The sequence below is a fragment of the Bos indicus genome, chromosome 3 (genome assembly GCF_029378745.1).
Source record: "Bos indicus isolate NIAB-ARS_2022 breed Sahiwal x Tharparkar chromosome 3, NIAB-ARS_B.indTharparkar_mat_pri_1.0, whole genome shotgun sequence".
Taxonomy (NCBI): domain Eukaryota; kingdom Metazoa; phylum Chordata; class Mammalia; order Artiodactyla; family Bovidae; genus Bos; species Bos indicus.
Window position 1 is genome coordinate 106,040,955 of NC_091762.1, and position 18,353 is coordinate 106,059,307.

At 57.0% G+C, this 18,353-nt stretch overlaps 1 protein-coding gene across 1 annotated transcript; it reads left to right on the forward strand.

The window, feature by feature from the left end:
• Positions 1-1,484: 1,484 nt before the first annotated feature.
• COL9A2 (collagen type IX alpha 2 chain) lies at positions 1,485-16,762 on the forward strand. Its single transcript, XM_019957742.2, has 32 exons — positions 1,485-1,709; positions 2,963-3,037; positions 4,238-4,273; positions 4,357-4,419; positions 5,463-5,516; positions 5,641-5,676; positions 5,769-5,792; positions 6,122-6,175; positions 6,467-6,520; positions 6,641-6,688; positions 6,916-6,972; positions 7,056-7,109; positions 7,443-7,496; positions 7,863-7,916; positions 8,026-8,079; positions 8,200-8,253; positions 9,442-9,495; positions 9,891-9,944; positions 10,194-10,247; positions 11,207-11,251; positions 11,613-11,666; positions 12,410-12,463; positions 12,726-12,779; positions 12,865-12,936; positions 13,161-13,196; positions 13,364-13,408; positions 13,498-13,530; positions 13,737-13,883; positions 14,155-14,209; positions 14,525-14,713; positions 15,464-15,541; positions 15,987-16,762. The coding sequence occupies exons 1-32, from the start codon at positions 1,638-1,640 to the stop codon at positions 16,184-16,186; spliced, it is 2,067 nt and encodes a 688-aa protein (XP_019813301.2). The 5' UTR covers positions 1,485-1,637; the 3' UTR covers positions 16,187-16,762.
• The last annotated feature ends 1,591 nt before the right edge of the window (positions 16,763-18,353 follow it).

Below are 18,353 nucleotides of genomic sequence, written 5' to 3' on the forward strand. Positions count from 1 at the left end.
GCAACCCACTCCAGTATTCTTGCCTAGAGAATCCCATGAACTGAGGGGTCTGGCAGGCTACAGTCTATGGGGCTGCGAAAGAGTCAGACACAACTTAGCAACTAAACAACAATGACAGCAAAGACTTCATATTTTAGGGCCTGTGGTCATACTTAGTGACAGAGTCAGACACCAAAGCGCTAAACCGACGTTGCTTAAGTGAATGAAAGAGAAGGCAGGAGACTGGAGAGAGGCTACTCTTGACAAGCAGGTTTTGGAAACTCTGGTAAATAAGGTGCGGGTTGTTTCTGTGAACATGAAGGAGATCACCTGGAGGTAGAGAAATGGTCAATCCTACAGACCCTGGTGCTTAAGGGAGCTGCAGAGAAGAAAAAGCAATAGAAGGAGAAGTGCTTGGGATTTGCCTGGTGTTCCAGTGGCTAAGACTCAGCACTCCCAATTCAGGGGACCTTGGTTCAATACCTGTTCAGGGAACTAGATTCCACATGATTCAACTAAAGATTCCACATGCTCCAGCAAAGATCAAAGATCTGGAGTATTGCAACTAAGACCCAGAGCAGCCAAACAAACAAACAAAAAACAAAAAAAATTTTTTTAAGAAGGATGAGTAAGTGGAAGGAGAAGGAGGAGGGTTGAATGGTGGACACCTGGGCAGTGAAGACTTCAAGGATAGAATGGCCAAGGCAGACCCAGGTGCCAACAGCTTCATGACTGGAGGAATAAAGAGCCTCACTGGTCTCCCAGCTGGGGTGGAAACACAGAGACGAGAGGGAGATGAGGAAGTTTAGAAATGGGGTGCAGACAGCTTGGCTAGTATTAGCAGTGAAGCCAGGGGGAGAAGGTGAAGGGGTGTTCATAGCATGGCTGACCCAGGAAGGGCCGTTGTTGTTGCTGCTCAGTCGCTCAGTCTTGTCCAGCTCTTTGCTGACCGACCCCAGGGACTACAGCACACCTGGCTTCCCTGTCCTTCACTACTTCCCAGAGTTTGCCCAGACTCACGGCCATCAAGTGGATGATGCCATCCAAACATCTCATCCTCTGCGGTATGTTTTAATAGGGACGAGGCCTGATTGATCGTAGGTGGAGAGGAACGAGGTGGATGGAGAGCTGGGCAAAGCCTGCTACAAGGTCGGCAGAACCTGCGGTGTCCTCGGCCTGGGCCCTGGACCAGGGCACCCAGGCCCGGGCTCGCAGGCTGAAGTGGCTGAGGACAAGGCGCAAAGTGATGGGAGGCAGACTGCGGGTCGGGGAAACGGGCTGGGTCCCGGAGATAGGGCTGGACAGGCAACTCGGACGGCCCTCTTCCTCTTTATAGAGGAACGGAGCCATGGTCCCGGTCCCGCACCCTGGCCGCTCTTCGGATCACCCGGCCGAGGCCTCCGGGAAGCCGGGCGAGAGGATGGAGGGTGGGCGCTGGCGGCTGGACAGAGCGGGGCGGAGCTGGGCCGGGAACGCCAGCCTCCCTCCCCGGGTCCTCTCAGGTGACAGACCCCGCGGGCCCCCCGCCCCGCCCAGCCGCATATTCAGGAGGCCCGGCCCGCCGGGTCCGAGAGCAGCCGGAGCCGTCGCGCCGGGAGCTTCAGCCGTCGGTGCGTGCGTGGTGCCCGCATCAGTCCACCTCGAGCCCGACGCCCGCCATGGCCCCCGCGGCCGACCCCCGTAGCCTCCTGGTTCTCCTGCAGGTGCTGGGGCTCGCCCTGGCGCAGATCGTAAGTCCTGCAGCCACTCCCGCTCCGGGCTCCAGAATGCGGGATCTGGGTCCGGGGTTCCGGGTCCTGGGGTCTGGTGGAGTGTTCGGCTTGACCCCCACCCTCTATTGACACCCCCTCGCCTGAGGGGCAGCCGCTCACGTTCCTTCAGTAGGGGCACAAATGGGGTCGGGGGTGGAGATCTCGGCACCGTGAAAAGAGGTGGACGAGCCGGGGAGCCAGAGGGACCCTGTCCGGAGATGCTCGGCCCTGCCCGGGCCCGGCGGCGTGGAGCAGGAGCTGGCGCCGCGTCCTGGCAGCCTGGAGAGCCCAGGTGGCGGGGGAGACAATGGTGCCCATTCACGGAGCTCGGGATCCTCCGCCCCCGCCGCCTCCCAGGGGGCGCCGGCTCCAGCCAGACGCCGCTCCCGCTCGGCTGACGCTATCCGCCCGGCTAGCGCTCCCGCGTCTCACTTCCGAGGGCCGGCTGGGGGCAGGGGGGCCTCAACGCGACGCGGGCGCGGAGGGGCCGGGCCGGGGCGCCGTCTGGGGCCTTGGGCGGTTCGCAGCTCGACCGTGGGGCGCCAACCTGGCACTTCTCGGTCTGGGGGTGGGGATGGGAGCGCGGGCACCTGGCAAACGCCGGACCCCTGCCTGGGTCTAGGATGGATCGCGTTAAGAGCGCCATCCAACTGAGGACGGAGGAGCGGTGCTGGGAGACGGATGCTCTCGGAAGGAGGAGAGAACAGGCTTGCCCTCCCTAGACACCCTCAACGGCCCCATCTTTCTGCACCTCCCCAACTTTCCTGTCGGGCTTTATCCTCACCAGGGGGAGAGGTAGAGGGGTACCTATCCATCTTCAATATCTGTCGTCCATCTAAAAATAATCCAAGCAACCGTTCATTGAGGATCAAGCATCTCTAGGTACCGTCTTCCTTAACCATCCGTTATTTGAGTCATCAGCAGCTCCTTCTATTCTCCACCCACGACGGCGCAGGGGCAGCGCGGTACAGTGGAAGGAGCTGGGCAAACCTAGGGCGGAATTCTAGCTCCACAGTTTACCTCCTGTGATCTTTCGGAGCCTGTTTCCTCACCTGCAAACTGGGGCTCGTTAGTCTCGGCTCAGAGTTCTGAACCAGTCAATAAGATAATATATGTAAAGGTCCACAGTGTGTTCTCAGTGAAGGGGAGTTCACGGCTCCTCAGGGGGGAGGTGCGCCCCCGGACGCCCAGTTCCCTGCAGTGTCTGAGGGCTGCCCGCTTTGTGTTTTCAGAGAGGTCTGCCAGGAGAGCCGGGGCCTCCGGGGCCCCCAGGGCCACCGGGAGTGCCTGGATCCGACGGAATCGACGTGAGTCTCTAACCCGGGACCGGGACCGGGAGAGGGGGGGCGGGGGGCGAGAGGCTGCGGACAAAGGGGAATTTTGTGTGCTCTGGGAGTGGAGGCAGGGGGTGGCGGCGGTGAGGTCGGTGCCTGGAGGTGCAGTGCCCCCAGTTGCCAGTAGGCAGCGCCGGCCTGCCCCACAAGGAGCCCGTTTGTTCTACAAAAACCTCAAACCAGCCTGGAGTGGCAGAGCCCGTTATAGCTGCTGGTGGACAAGGAGCTGCTGTTCGGTCTACCTGCCACAGCTCACAGCGATTCCTCATCCCCCGCCCCCTCCTCCCGTTTGGGGGTGGGAGACGCCTTAACTCCGCGCGCTGCCCCCTGGCACGTCTGGGTGCCTCTTCAGGGTAGCTTGGGAGGCTTGGCCAGACCGCTGTCCAGCGGGGGCCAGACTCCAGTCTCTTCCCTTTACATTTTTCTTCCCGATTTAGAAGCAGCTGGGCTCCTTCCCTGCTCTCCCCACCGTGGTGAGAGTTAAATACCTCATTCTGGATGCTCCCCCACGAGGTCAGACCCATATTTACCCATCTCCACAGCTTTCTATTCAACTTGGTGCCCCCACCCTCCAAACACGGGCGCTGGGCCCCTGCCAGGCTCTCTGGCCGCCAGAGGCCCTGAAATGCCTGGAGGTCTCTTTGGGGCTGAATGTGATTCCACAGGCCACGTCTGTTCTCCATTGAGGATCCTTTGTCACAGGGGAAGGAGGTCCTTCCTGCCTTGGGGACAGATTGAAGCTGCCCCCTTGGTCCCTGCCCCTGCCGCATCTCATTCTCCTGACCCCAGTCTACCACTGCCCCCTTCGCTCACCTTCTCTTCGTGTTTTCCTAAAAGCCCCAAAGTTTCTTCTCACACTTGCTCAAATCCAAGAGGCACCGCTCTCCGAGGCAACCCATTCACAGATCTCATGACTGGCACCGTCCCAACACTGGCATGTCCAGAACTCACTTGCATGTTGATATCACTCTCTCCAGCCTGCATGGGGTTGATCTCAATCCACCTATGGTTTTCTTGAAAGAAAGGGAGCTATTTTCCTAAAAAGCACGAGGTTTGAGAGGACCCAGGACAGAAAAGGAGAGGAGCATGTGGGCAGGTCAACCAGGGCTTGTGTGTGCCCATCTGGGGTTGCACAAGCCACGGTAAGCTTTCTCAACAACTTATATCTTGCAGGGTGACAAAGGGCCCCCTGGGAAAGCTGGCCCTCCGGTGAGTGTTTTTTCCCTTTGACCTTTGATGCTTCCAGGTCTTTCCTGCCTGTGGCTAATATTTGCTCCACCTCTGTTTTCAAGGGACCTAAGGGAGAGCCTGGCAAAGCAGGAACAGATGGGCCAGACGGGAAGCCCGGGATAGATGTGAGTACCTACCTGAGCGTCAGGTAGAGTAGGCTAGGGCTCCACCCCCTGACTTCCAAAACCCAGTTCTGGCATCTTCCCTGATCTGCTGTGCAGAGCATAATGGAGACTCTACAGCTGTGAGTTCCCCTTACCCTCATGTGGCTTCTGACCTCACACCCACACCAGGAGCACTGAATCAAGGGCAGATGGGCATCCAGAGGACTTAGCAGCAGTCAGAATTTAGCCTCACATTTCTGGCCTCCAAGTATTACACTTAATTCTCTGGGCAGAGCTGCCCTTTTGCATCCTCTCCTTTCCTCCCCTTTACCCTTCCCCACCCCACCCCCTTACAGCCCCAGGCACTACTCAAGAGAAGAACATCATTTGGTTGAGAGCATGCAGTTCCAGGGGTTCATGGGCTCAAGGTCACAGGCTCCTGGACACAGGCTCCAAGGTCACTGGCTCCTGGACACGGTTATTGGGAAGTCATCTGGTTGGGGAGACACTTGAGTCAGTCACTAAAAGATGGGAGGAAAAAGTGGCCCCCCATGAATGGCCTGCTGGCTCAAGAAGTGCCCATTAGGGCTGTGAGCAGCCACAGGGTCGCTCCAGCTCATCCATACCCTGCAAAGATTACAAAGCATATTGCCTTACACATCGATATTCATAACCACCCAGAGAAGCAAGCATTGATTATTAACCCATTTTGCAGATGAGAATACTAAGGCTCAGAATAAGCTGTCAAGGGCAGACATTAAGAAAATGGCTAATCCAGACCCATATCTATCTAGGTTTTCTAGATTCCTAGACTGGAGATGTGAGGTCTGGGCTAACAAATCTTTGGGCCTTGGGTTCTTACCTTTCAAAAGAGGATAATCATCAAGGGCTAGTGTGGGAACTGGAAGAAAGGAAAGTGAGGTGTTGATGCCCATAGGCCTTCATGCAGTGTGACGAAAGGCAGCCTGGACCCAACCAGGAGAGACCTCTGGACCCACCCTGTCCTCCCATTGGTCAGGGAGCAGGTTTGCCCCTCACAGATGTATCTTCTTTTTCTTCTCCAGGGTCTAACTGGAGCCAAGGGGGAGCCCGGTCCTGCAGGGATCCCTGGAGTCAAGGCAAGTGGCCTGTTAGGGGTTCAGCATGGGCAATCTAGGTACCAGAGTTTAGGAGGGGCTGTGGCAGAGAGGAGCAGAAATGCAGGAGACCCCAGCCTCTGAGCCTCTCCTATTGCTTTTGCAGGGCCAGCCTGGGCTCCCAGGTCCCCCCGGCCTGCCGGTGAGTATAACCTGCAGTGGCTTTAAGGGACCCTTTGTAGGTAGGGGGATTTGTAAAAGGAGCCATGAACCTAATCTTTCCTTCTGTTTCAGGGCCCTGGCTTCGCCGGACCTCCTGTAAGTCCTCAGGGATGGGGCAGGGTCCCTGGGACTTTCAGAGGGGGAGAGTTGAGAAGGGCTTCCAGGGGACTGGCCAGCATGGGGAGGGGCCAGCATACTGTGATGGTGTCAGAAATGGGCCAACTTGTCAGAGAACCCTGGGCCTATCCACTGACTCTGAAATTCTCTGGTCCTTAAAGCCCTAATTTGTCCTAATTTGTCTGCTTCTTTGGGGCTGGTTGCAAAGTGAAAGTGGGGAAAGGGGCTCTGGGCACCTGTTTCTATCTTTGTGGCAGGGCTGGGCTAACCCTCTGAGGCATTCTAGCCACTGATGTCTCTGTTCGTAGGGACCACCTGGACCTGTTGGCCTCCCTGGTGAGATTGGACTCACAGGCCCCAAGGTGAGCCCCAGCCACTCCTCTGCTCACTCTGTCTTGCCCTCTGCGTTCAAGCGCAAGCTGAGAACCTCTCCAGGAGTTCCTGGGCCTGCTTCTGGCCACCAGGAATCTCCTCCAGGTCTGGGGCAGCCAATGGCGGGGCGTCCTCTGCAGATCAGGCTTTGATCTCCCCAGATCTCAGGAGAGGACCTGGAGGGCAGGATGGACAGGGCAGTAGCGGGAACTGGAGCAGGGGGCAGAGGTGACCTAGCCAAGGCTGGACAAGGGTATGATTTGGGCCTTTCTTGCTTCCAGGGGGATCCTGGACCAGAGGGACCATCAGGGCCTCCGGGACCCCCTGGGAAACCGGTAAGTGTCCTCAGGCCTCCCACATGGCAGGGTGGGGCTGGGGAAGGACAAAGGTCTTCGGCACAAGACTGGGGAGAGGAGGGTTCGAGTCAGGTTCCATCTCCACACATCTTTTCTCAGGGCCGCCCTGGAACCATTCAGGGTCTGGAAGGCAGCGCGGATTTCCTGGTGAGAGGCGGGGCCTGGGGCGGGGCTAGTCCGGGGAAGGGGCGGGTCATCTTGAGAGGGGCGGGCAAGGAGACAGGTTCCTTCCGACGGTAGGGTCCCTGGAGACCCGGAGAGACTGCACCGGAGAGGTGCAGCCAGGTGCGGGCGGAGGAGAGGTCTTGGGAAGCACTGCCCTGTTGGCCTGGGGCAGGCCAGTGACACAGAACCCTGCGGAATTTCTCTTCCAGTGTCCAACCAACTGTCCAGCGGGCGTGAAAGGGCCCCCAGGGCTGCAGGGCGTGAAGGTGAGCTTCTGGCCCAAGTCTCGGAGGGTGGAGCAGGGGAGGGGGGGACGGGACGTTACTCTAAGCTCTCTCCTTCCCCACAGGGGCATCCAGGCAGACGCGGGCTTCTGGGAGATTCCGGCCGCCAGGGGAAGCCGGTGAGTGCGAGGGCAGAGGGCCGTGGGAGAGTGTGTTTGGAGAGGGCCCTATTGGAGCCTCCTCGCATCCTTCTCCCTTCCCTTCAAATGTGGGGCTTCGGGGATGAAGCCTTGAACTGGGAGGCAGGAGGCCAAGGTGCTAAGTCAGTATGTCCCTGGACAAGCTCCTTCCCTTGCTGTGCCCCCATTTCCCTATCTGTCATCCCTGGGACCCTATGCTTTCCAGGACGCCTTCCTGTCTGCTCTTGCTGAGAAGAGGATGTTGTCTTTGGTTGTCTGAATATTTGTCTGTCGATCTGCCTGCCTATCTGATCTCTCTTTCCTGGCCCTTAGGGTCCCAAGGGAGATGTGGGTGCCTCTGGAGAGCAAGGCATCCCTGGACCACCGGTAAGGAACACTTTCCCCGCCCCACCTCATCCCCCCAGGAGACCTTAGTGGAGTCATTCCCTTGCTCTGGCCTCTAACTGGCGGAAGAGATGCCTGTGTCCAGCTGGTGAGGCTCTGGATGAGGCTGGCTGTGAGACACTGGGGGACTGGAACCAAGGCTGCTGTCAGCCAAAAGGCTCAGCTGAGGCCCTGGTTCTGCCACTGTGTCTGGCGAGTCCCTAGCATCTCCGAGTCTCACTGACCATCTGTGACAGGGACTCTGTGCCTGCCTTAGGGAGACGTCTCGAAGACTGGGCTGGGGTTTAGGGAAGGTGTCACAACGTGGGCCTTCTAGTTGCCATCACTGTTATTCTTCTGTCTTGACAGGGTCCCCAGGGTGTCAGGGGCTACCCAGGCATGGCAGGACCCAAAGGAGAGACGGTGAGTGGGTCTGGGAGGGGGGGGTGTCCTGCAAGAAAGAGCTGCCGGGACTAGCCCTCTGGCCTCTGGGGTCCAGCCAAGACTGACCCACAGTCTCTCCTCTCCCCAGGGCCCTCAGGGGTACAAAGGCATGGTTGGCTCCATCGGCGCAGCCGGGTCACCTGTGAGTCTGCTCCTACTCCCTGCCCCTACTTTCCTCCCCTGGACGCAGCTTCTGGGGCTGCAAAGGATGTGAGTTCCCTGAGCCCATGTAACTTGGATTTCTCTCTGTCCTTCCTACCAGGGTGAGGAAGGTCCACGGGGACCACCGGGCCGAGCTGGAGAGAAGGGTGATGTGGTGAGTCCTCAGTCACCCCTGTTGCAGTCAGGGCCCTGCGGGGGAGAACTGGGTGGACTCAGCTCCACCCAAGGCTCAAGTGGATACACTGCGGTGCACATGTGTGTCTGCGTGTGTGCACATGTAGACGCCCGTGCCCATGTGTTATTCTGTCTGTCTGTATATGTGGGTGGCTGATGTGAGGGGGGAACATCTGTGCCCGTAGCCCAGCTAGCCCAGCAGCTCCTTCCTCCAAGCCCCACCTACTGCTGGTCAACTTCAGGCTCAGGGAGAAGCTGTAGGATCCAGTCCCATAGTTACCAGGCCAGACAATGAAATTCCAGCAAATCAGTCACGGGGCTAATGAGATTTGGCCCAGATCCCAGTTCTCTTAACGCTCTCCTTTTTAAAATTAATAAGAGTATTTCTTCTGAGCAATTTTGAGTTTACAGAAAAATTGAGCAGAAAGTAAAGTTAGGGGTTTTTTTGTTATTGTTAGTTGTATTTTTTTTTATTTATGCAAGTCTTTAAACATATGCAAAAGTAGGGAGAATAATATAGTGAGCCCTTATGTCCCTCTCTCCCCAAACTAATCTTTTGCCACACTCACTTTATCCTTTCCCTTCTCTCTTTCTTTCCTTTGCTCTGATATTTTCAAGCAAATTCTTAACATTATGGCGTATTACCCATTTTACTTCTCAATGTATCTCTTAAAAATAAGGTTCCGCACATAACCACAATATCACTATCAATCACACAAGCAAAATTATCCAGTTATTCCTGAACAGCATCTAATCATCAGCTTGTGCTCAATTTTTCACAATGATTTCAACAATGTCTTTTCAGGGTTCTTGTTCAAATCAAGACCCAAACCAAGTCCACACATTGTCTTTGGTTGCTAGGTTTCTTCACATCGGTGTCACTCAGGGCCTTGGTGGGTCACACTGGCTCCTCCCCTGTCCTGCTGCTACTCCTGCGCAGCCTGCTTGATGCCCACCTCTGCTCCCTCCAGCTGGGTCCAGGGCAAAGTCACACAACTAGGACCCTCTCCACCAGCCCCTACCCAGCATGGCCTGTGCCACAGGGGCCCTGGGACTCGGAGGTCACTGTTCTCAGCAGTTCTCTGAATAGCCAGACTGGGATTCAGCCTCCTGAAGGCTGAATCTGAAGGTGGTCCTGAAGGTGGTCTGCTCTCTGTCTACTTTGCAGGGGAGCCAAGGAGTTCGAGGACCCCAGGGAATAACAGGCCCAAAGGGAGCAACCGTAAGTAGACAGAGGGCAGGGTCCAGGCGGGTCTCCAAGCCCCCAGAGGAGGAGGAGCCTGGGGTTCTAGACTGAACTCTGTTGCCAATGGGCTGGCTCTGTCACCTCGGGAAATGCCCTCTTTCTGTGCCTCAATTTTTTTCACCTGTAAATAGAGTGGTGATGTAGGAGGGGTCTTGAGACACTCATCACCCACACAAGCGAAGGACTGTCACCCATCCCCTGAAATCCCTTCCCACTTCCATTCCGCTCCCCCAGTTAGCTGCTGGGGCTTCCCAAGCCAACCAGGCCCACTTCCCACCTGCACACTGCCCCCCACAGAGGGACATGGATGGGGGCCCTGACCCCAGGCATCCCCCCATTGTGACTCTCCCTTCAACTTTCCTGCTGAGCAGGGACCCCCAGGCATCGACGGCAAGGATGGGACCCCAGGCACGCCTGGAGTGAAGGTACGAGGCGGGACGGCCCCTGGGATGGGGGTGAGGGTCTGGGGTCCTCCCAGCTGAGGCTCTGAGCTCCACTGCACTGAGGCTGGAGGCCTCGGAGCCTGGGAGCCTCAGATGTGTCACCAACACATTCCTTCTCGCTTCGGGGCCTCAGCTTCCCAGCCTGCACTCGGGTGGGGGCCATGGACCCCCCCCCCCCCCCCCCCCCCCGGCTGGAGCTCTCATTTATGCCTCTGGTTCTGTCTCTTGCAGGGCAGTGCAGGACAGGCAGGGCGGCCGGGAAACCCAGGCCACCAGGGCCTAGCGGTGAGTACAGGGTGGAGCCGTGGGGGCCGCCACAGGGCAAGTCGCTTCTCCTCCACCAAGAGGCCAGGCACTCTGTGGCCCACTTCCCCAAAGTGGCGTGAGTGGCTGATGAGGTGGAAGTCACATACCCAGGACTTGTGCTCTGGATCTTGTCCCTGCTCAGCTCAGGCCTTCTCACCAACGCTGGCCTGGGTTAGGCCTCATCATTTGGACAGCTGCCCTAGCCTTCTCTTAGATTATACCAACCCTCCATGTTGGCTAAGTGGAATCTGACGGTTTCCCTGCTAAATACCTTCCATGGTGCCCCACCCTCCCTGTTCCCCAACTCCCCCAACCCGCCCCCACCACTGCCTCCAGGAAAATGTCATTCTGTCCAGTTATTCAGCAGAGTCACTGAGGTGCAGGAAGTGGCAGGGGAACAGTTATGACCAGGATAGCTACACTCCTCATCCTCACAGCTCATCTTAGCATCCTAGGACCACCATAATCTGACCCGTCAGCCACTGCCCCTCTTCACCCTCTGCCTTCTCAACAGAGCTTTAGCTTTTCTACCGCCACACCTTCAGGCCTTTACCGGTCCCTCTTATTGGAATGCCCTTCCCATCTCTGAGTCTTCTCACAATTCAGGCCCACCTCCGCCCCCACCTTCTGGGAACCCCTATCCTTCCCTGCCAGGGATACTTAGGTTGAGGACTGCTAACACATCCACGTGCAGACTGTTCCTGTGTGCACTCGCGTGTGCTCCTCTTCTCCCCGTGGACCACAGGCCTTGGAAAGCAGGTCCTTCTGTCCCTATCTCCTGTCTCACCGGGGATTCGGGGCTAGCACAGTCAAGTTCACGGCTGGGCCTTCTGCTCTTCAGCTCCCACAAGGCGAGAGAGGAATCTGGGAGACAAAATAGCAGATGCTCAGGGCTCCCTGCTGCCAGGGGAGAAACTGACATCAGCTTCCTTCTACAGGGTGTGCCTGGTATGCCTGGGACAAAAGGAGGCCCTGGAGACAAGGTAAGAAGACCCTAGCCTGGGGGCAGAGAGTAGGCTTCATCTGAGCAAGGGAGCCTGAGGGCAGGGGCCAGGGCCATGGCTTAAAGACTGCAAGGCCCAGGCCTTCTCAGGCTCAGAGACCGGGCCTAAACACAGGTTCACTGGGGCTGATCACCTCCCTCCTGTTGCCTCCCTCCCACCTCTCATTCTGGCTAGAGAACAGGATGGCATGGCTGCAAGTCAGTGGGGTCCAGAGGACCTAAGAACCCGCTCCGCTTCCAACTCATTTGGTTCCAGAGTCTGTTTAGGGTTCACCCGGCTTCTCCAAGGCCAAGGGCCTGACTAGGCTACACAGACTGACCTTAGAACTCTTTTCCTACAGGGTGAGCCGGGCCGGCAGGGCTTCCCTGGAGTCTCTGGTCCCCCCGGGAAGGAGGTAAGTGCCCCCTCCTCTGACTCAAGGGCTCTTCTTGCTTTGCTTCCTCCCCATCCCTCCCTCCAGGCCTGAGGACTCTGCTTTTAGCATGTGGGGCCAGAGTGAGACTCTGCGGTGGAGCCCTAGCTTCAGAGTGCCCTCGGGCCCAGTCAGGACTCTGCCGCTGACCCAGGAAAGCTCTCCCCTCTCTCCACCCCCGTTTCCCTATGTACGGTGCAGAGGGGATGGGGTGCTTCTGTCCTGGGGTATGACCTCTCCAGATGACTGGGGCTGACAATCCAGCAGGCAGAGTCATTTACTCATTGCATAAAAGAAAGAAAAGAAAGAAAGTGAAGTCACTCAGTCGTGTCCGACTCTTTGCGACCCCATGGACTGTAGCCTACCACGCTCTCTGTCCATGGGATTTTCCAGGCAAGAGTACTGGAGTGGGTTGCCATTTCCTTCTCCATCACTCATTGCACAAACATTCACCAAATATCTGCAACCCACTAGACACTGAGATAGACAGTCTCCTATTTACATAGAGCTTACAGATTTGTGAGAAAGACATTGAATTAAATAAAGACTCCGAATGTATTGGGTCTTATGAAGGAAAAGGACAGGAACCCAAAGAAAGAAGGTGAAGGAAGTCTTCCCTGATGAAGCAAATTAGCTGAGCCCCAGGAGTGGGTAGGGGTTGGTCAGGTGTGGAAAGGAGGGATCCTCCAGGCTACTGCTCACCTCCGAATTTCTCTGTCCTCCAGGGAGAGCCAGGGCCTCGAGGAGAAATCGGTCCCCAGGGCATCATGGGGCAGAAGGTAAGTGCCTGGCACAGTGGTCCCTCCCTGGGGGCCTCTGCAGCAGCTGGCACTGCTGGACGCAGGATCTTGGTCCTCTCAAGGCTCCATCGTGAGGCCTCCCAGCCAGGACCTCAGTTTGCTGGTCTGTGAAGTGGAGCCAAGGACCTCCATGGTGGTGACAGCAGGAATAGAGGGCGCTCTGACCATGCAGGGTCTGGGATCTGGCAGGGAGAGGCTGCCCCACTGATGGCTGGGATGTGACCTTCACTTTCCATTTCAGGGTGACCACGGTGAGAGGGGGCCAGTGGGGCAGCCAGGCCCTCAAGGTCGGCAGGTAAGTACAGAGCAGCTGAGATGGGCTCTGGGAGTATGTCTGGGCACCTTGTCTGACTTATTCCTCTGGTTTCTTTTCTCCTCAGGGCCCCAAAGGGGAACAGGGTCCTCCCGGAATTCCAGGGCCCCAAGGCTTGCCAGGCATCAAGGGAGACAAGGTACTAACTGGGACTGAAAAATACAAGGGAAAGAGGCCTTCAGATGCTGAGGGAGGGGTCAAATCCACCTGGAAAAATGACCCCCTGCCGGTCCCCAGGAGCCCTGGGGAGCGAGGTGGAGCTTCAGAGGGGGCTGTGGCTGGGAGCCTGGATTGGGGGGACCTGTGGGCCCAGCCTGCCCTAGATCCGAGCTCACCAGGCTCTGGACTCCCCAATTTCAACAGGGTTCCCCAGGGAAGACCGGGCCCCGCGGTGGAGTGGTGAGTGCCAGAAACCCGCCTTCCCCCCCCAAACCCCCTCACCCCCACCAATCAGGGCATCCCTCGCATCGCATCGGGATGGGGGAGCGGGAGTGTCACAGGCCAGTGCAGCCCCCGCACCTACGCCATGCGGGGCCACCGCGATCTGACCCTGTCTCAATCTGCAGGGCGACCCGGGCGTGGCTGGCCTCCCAGGAGAGAAAGGCGAGAAGGTGAGCGGGCTGCGCGGGGTGGAGGAGGGGAGCAGCGGGCGGGCCCGGGTACCCCACCGCCTCGGGACAGCACCTCCTTGTGCCTACAGGGCGAGTCAGGCGAGCCAGGACCCAAGGGACAGGTGAGTCCTGTAGCTGTGACGCCACCTTTCCCCGCTTCTGCCGCCCCCCCACCCCCATTGCCTCAGCGCCGCTGGGGACTAGGACCGTGACTCCCCCAGCTTCCCTGCCCCCAACCCCATCCTTCCCCTACTCCTGCATAACCCCCAACCCCCACCCCTGCGCGTTTGTCTCCTGATTCCCACTGGGAACCCAACCCGCCCCGCAGCAAGGAGTCCGCGGAGAACCTGGCTACCCCGGCCCCAGCGGAGATGCGGGCGCCCCGGGGGTGCAGGGCTACCCGGGGCCTCCGGGCCCTCGAGGACTGGTTGGAGACCGAGGCTTGCCCGGACAGCCCGGGAGGCAGGGCGTGGCGGTGAGTTGGCCTCCAGGGGCGGAGGAGTCTCTTAGGGAACGAGCCTCTTTGGGTTGCTTGCTGCTTATCCCCTCAAAGGCTGGGAGTTCCTTCCCTGAGGCTGGTACCAAGCCCTGAGATCAGAGAGGATGGGAGTGGGTGCTGGAGGGATTTCAGTCAGATGCTGAAAATACCTCGGGTAAGAAAATGGGAACAGGAAGGGGTCATAGCACCAGAGCAGTCAGACATGGCAGCCGGGGGCTTCTTCCTGAAAGACCTCCTCTGCTTTCAGGGCCGAGATGCTAGTGACCAGCACATCGAGGACGTGGTGCTGAAGATGCTGCAAGGTGAGGGGGCACCAACTCCTCCTTCTCACCTCCAGGGCATCGCCACCCTTCAGAAGACTCTCCATGTGGCCTTGTGGGAGAGTCACGAGCCGTGGGTGGCCATTCCAGCTCTGCCTCCAAGGGGTTGGGGACCCTACCTATGTCCTCACCCACTCAGGACCTTTGATGTCTGCAGAACAGCCTGAGGAAGGGGGAGGTTGACCCCTGGCTGTTCTGTCTGCACACCTCATGGCCAGAGGCCAGGATGCTCTGCCTTCCCAGTTTTTCTGAGCCACACCCATCTTACAGACTTCTCTGTCTCATCCCTCTCTCCAGAGCAATTGGCAGAAATGGCTGTGAGTGCCAAGCGGGAGGCCCTGGGTGCGACTGGGATGATGGGTCCCCCAGGACCCCCTGGGCCTCCTGGGTACCCAGGCAAACAGGGACCCCATGGGCACCCTGGCCCTCGGGGTGTTCCTGGCATCGTGGGAGCCGTGGGTCAGATTGGCAACACTGGGCCCAAGGGTAAGTGCTATTCTATGGTGGCCAAGAGATGGCGATTTGGCCAAGACCAGCCACCTGGGGTCTCAGTTATGCCGGCTGATGGCTCAGCCTCCTGTTTTCTATCTTTCATCATTCCCCTTTCTAGGATGAGGTATACAGTTCTCACCCATGGCTCTCCCATGTCACTCCTGGGCTTGCTTTCTCAGTAGCAAATTGATAGAAACAAATGTACTAATTTATAGCCTGGGTTTTTTTTTGGGGGGGGGGGATGTTGTTTCGATTTTAAATTGACTTAGTGATACTCCATAAACATCCCTCCATGTCTCTAGAAGTAGGGAGGCAGATGAACAAAACAGTAAAGAAGGCAAGCTCGAGTCAGAGCAGGTGTGAGTCCAGACTCTCTCACTTTCTCATTGTGGCTCTTGGACAAGTTACCCATTAATATTCCTGGGTCTTAGATTTATCATCTGTGAAATGGAGATATTTATAGCAACAATCTCATAGTTGCCAGGAGGATTACATTTAGAGGTAATTTACATGGAGTTGGTATATACTAAATGCCGACTGTTGACATTATCAGACACTTTCCTGTAATGAACTTTATCAGCTTTATAGTCTTCCATTCTTTGGACTTGCCTTTGTTTAATCAGTTCTGCAGTAATTTCCAACTGTCTGAAATAATTGTTGTGTGTGAAATAGAAATTAAATAGCAAGCAAAGAAAAAAAATTTTTCCTATTCTGAAAAATTAAGGCTCGGTTCTTTCTCTGCAGGAAAACGTGGAGAGAAGGGTGATCAGGGAGAAGTTGGCCGTGGGCACCCCGGGATGCCTGGGCCCCCGGGGATCCCAGGTAAGACCCTGGCCCTGCCCAGTAGCAGTCCTGTCCCTCAGTCCTGGGATTAATGACCTGAGACAACTGGATCTCTTCCATGGAGGCCTCCCTCATGCTCTCACAACATGAGGCCAACTCAGTTCCACGCATCCCATTTTTGCATCCCTTTGGAGCAGCTGGGAGCCTCTGGGTCAGGTCTGGCTGGGAACTGGACAGCTGGGATTCTGAGGACTTCCTGGGTTACACAAAAATCTGCTTCATGGAGGGAAGGGAAGGGGCCTTTATTCCCCCGACTCACTGACTGGGAGTAACGCACCATGAGACATGACTCTTTTAGAACCGTGTCTGAGGCAGAGTCCCTTCTTTCTATGGTGTCCTTGACTTCAGTTTCCCTGAGAGACTGAGGAATTCGAAGGCCGAGATAGGAGGAGGCCTTGATGTCTTGACCTTTTCCCTTCCATAGGACTGCCTGGCCGGCCTGGTCAGGCAATCAACGGCAAAGATGGAGATCGAGGGGCTCCAGGGGCCCCAGGAGAGGCAGGTCGACCTGGCCTGCCAGGCCCCATTGGGCTGCCAGGCTTCTGTGAACCTGCGGCCTGCCTTGGAGCCTCAGCCTATGCCTCTGGACGCCTCACAGAGCCTGGATCCATCAAGGGGCCATGAGCATCAGGCCAAGACAGAGCCCAGTGGGCATCCTGGGGGGGAAAGGACTCAGGCCCCTCTGGGTGGACATGCACCCCATGCCTCAGTCCAGGAAACTAGCTTTTCCAGGACCTTCCGTCTGGGATCCAGGAGTCCTGAGGAAAAGGAAATTCTAAAACATGGGGGAAGGGAAGGGAGGGCATCAGATGAAAAGGTGAAGCCAACAGGGCACATGGCACTGGAGAGTCCACGGTCCAGAGAGGATGGGGTGGCCTTCGTTCCTGGAGCACTGCTCGGATGTCATCAAAACAAATGTGTCCTTAATCTGCATCATCCTCCACTGGCCATCTTGTCCTTGGGGCAAGTGGACCGAGGCCTTTGCTAGTTCCTGATCCCGTTTTCGCCCCCAGGCTTACTGGGTGACTGCCCGGAGGGGACCATCCCTAAGCCAGTCCTCTGCTTCCTACCTGCCTTCCTCCCATCTGAGTATTTAAACACCCATCTCCCTTCCCTTCCTGGCATCACCCTTTCCCACCAAACCCTAGATCCACCCAGGCCTTTCTGTAAATAAAAACCCTCAACTTGGGTACAAGCCAAGATGTGAGTGCTGAGCTTAATTTTTCGTAGGTTAGGGGTGGGCCCCCACGACCTGAGCAGGATGGTCAGGGGTTCTAGAAGGGGGAGGGTGGAAGGTGGGATGCTTTCCTGTGGGCACATCCTGAACTGTGAGGGTGGCCTGGCCTATTTTAGGAACACCTGTGGGAAACACTGCAGGTAGAGTCAGGATGGTGACCTGCTATCTCGCTGTGGGCAGATCCCTTCCCAGCCTTTGTACAGCTGGGCAAGGACCCAGGTTGCCTCGTTTATCCTGTAGAGAGTACCCAGTGCCTCGCCAGAGCCTGGCCCACAGGAGGTCCTCTGTGCCTCTGTTCTGGCACTCAGCGTGTGCTGGTCTTGGGGCAGGAGCTGGCAGCCAAAGATGGGAGGACCTGGCTCTTCCAGGGGTTAGCAGGTCCATGAGAAAAACAGACCTGAACCTGGATGATGAGAGCAGAAGTGACATTCGGTCTCGCCACTCTCACTGAGGACATCCAGGGGAGACTGGCTCGGATGTGACCGGCTGGGGGCTCCCAGCCTCACTAACTGTGTAGGCCAGCAAGGCTACTCCAAGCAGCAGGAGCAGAAAAGGGTGTGGCAGGTGCCTCTGACCCATGTGATGGTGGGAGCTGTTGAAATTCAGTGAGTGACCAACCCCTTGGCTCCATTATTGAAGAGTTCTGCTGGCTCCCTCCAGGAGACATAAGAACTCCAGCCTGAGGTCCCAGCATCTGATGAAGTCTGGGCCCTCCTACACCTCACCCTAAACTTGGCTGCATGTCCCCATTTGTACTGAAGCAGCCTTCTCTTCCCCTGACCAGCAGAGGCCAGGACTCCCCTCAACAGCCTCCTCTGCCTCCATACACACACACACCATGGGTGACTTCTCAGCTCCTTTACCACTCCAGGGACAGAGGGCTACTCTTAGGTAGCCCTGGGGCCCACAGAGCTGACTTCACCCCCAGTGCTTTCGCAAACCCTGAATCACAGCATCCCAGGCCCCTCAGAAGGCCCTGCTGCTGCCGTAGGCTGCTGGGGGGACACTTGGAATGCAGAAAGAATTGAGCGTTCAGTGCAGGGGAAACGGATGAGGGCTGCAGAGGGCAGTGAAGACCGGCCCGAGCCGGCTCCCAGGTCATCATACCTGATGGAAGCATTCTCCTTTCCAAAGCCATGGCTCTTTACTTGTCCTGGTGCCTGAGTCTTTGGGCTTAAAGAGCCAGTCTACTTAGTCCTTGAGGTTTCCTGGCCTCCTTTCTTGTCCCTTTCTGTGACTTTCTCTGAGTAGGTCTACTGGAGGATTTGAATTACATGATTCACAGATCTTAAGCAGGGTTACACTTCATTCCTTATGACTCAGAGGCATTTGAAGGAGCCAAAAGGGGGCTGACTCCCAGGGACTAGTGACAGGTAGCCTTTCTGATACTTTCTGGAGGTGATTCACTCAGGAAAAACCCACATCCTTACTGTGATCTACAAGCCTCTCTGATCTCATGTCCATGCTTAGACCCTGGTTTGTTTCCTTCCAGCTGCTTGAGCCCCTGCGCTGCTCCTCAAACATGCTGTGCCACATGCATGCTATTTATGCTCT

Bases quoted from the DNA above. Each gene is read 5' to 3' on its own strand.
- COL9A2 (XM_019957742.2), top strand. From the start codon at position 1,638: ATGGCCCCCGCGGCCGACCCCCGTAGCCTCCTGGTTCTCCTGCAGGTG. The intron at 11,667-12,409 runs GTAAGTGCCCCC...TCTGTCCTCCAG, and splicing joins CTGGTCCCCCCGGGAAGGAG to GGAGAGCCAGGGCCTCGAGG. The intron at 14,210-14,524 runs GTGAGGGGGCAC...CCCTCTCTCCAG, and splicing joins GGTGCTGAAGATGCTGCAAG to AGCAATTGGCAGAAATGGCT.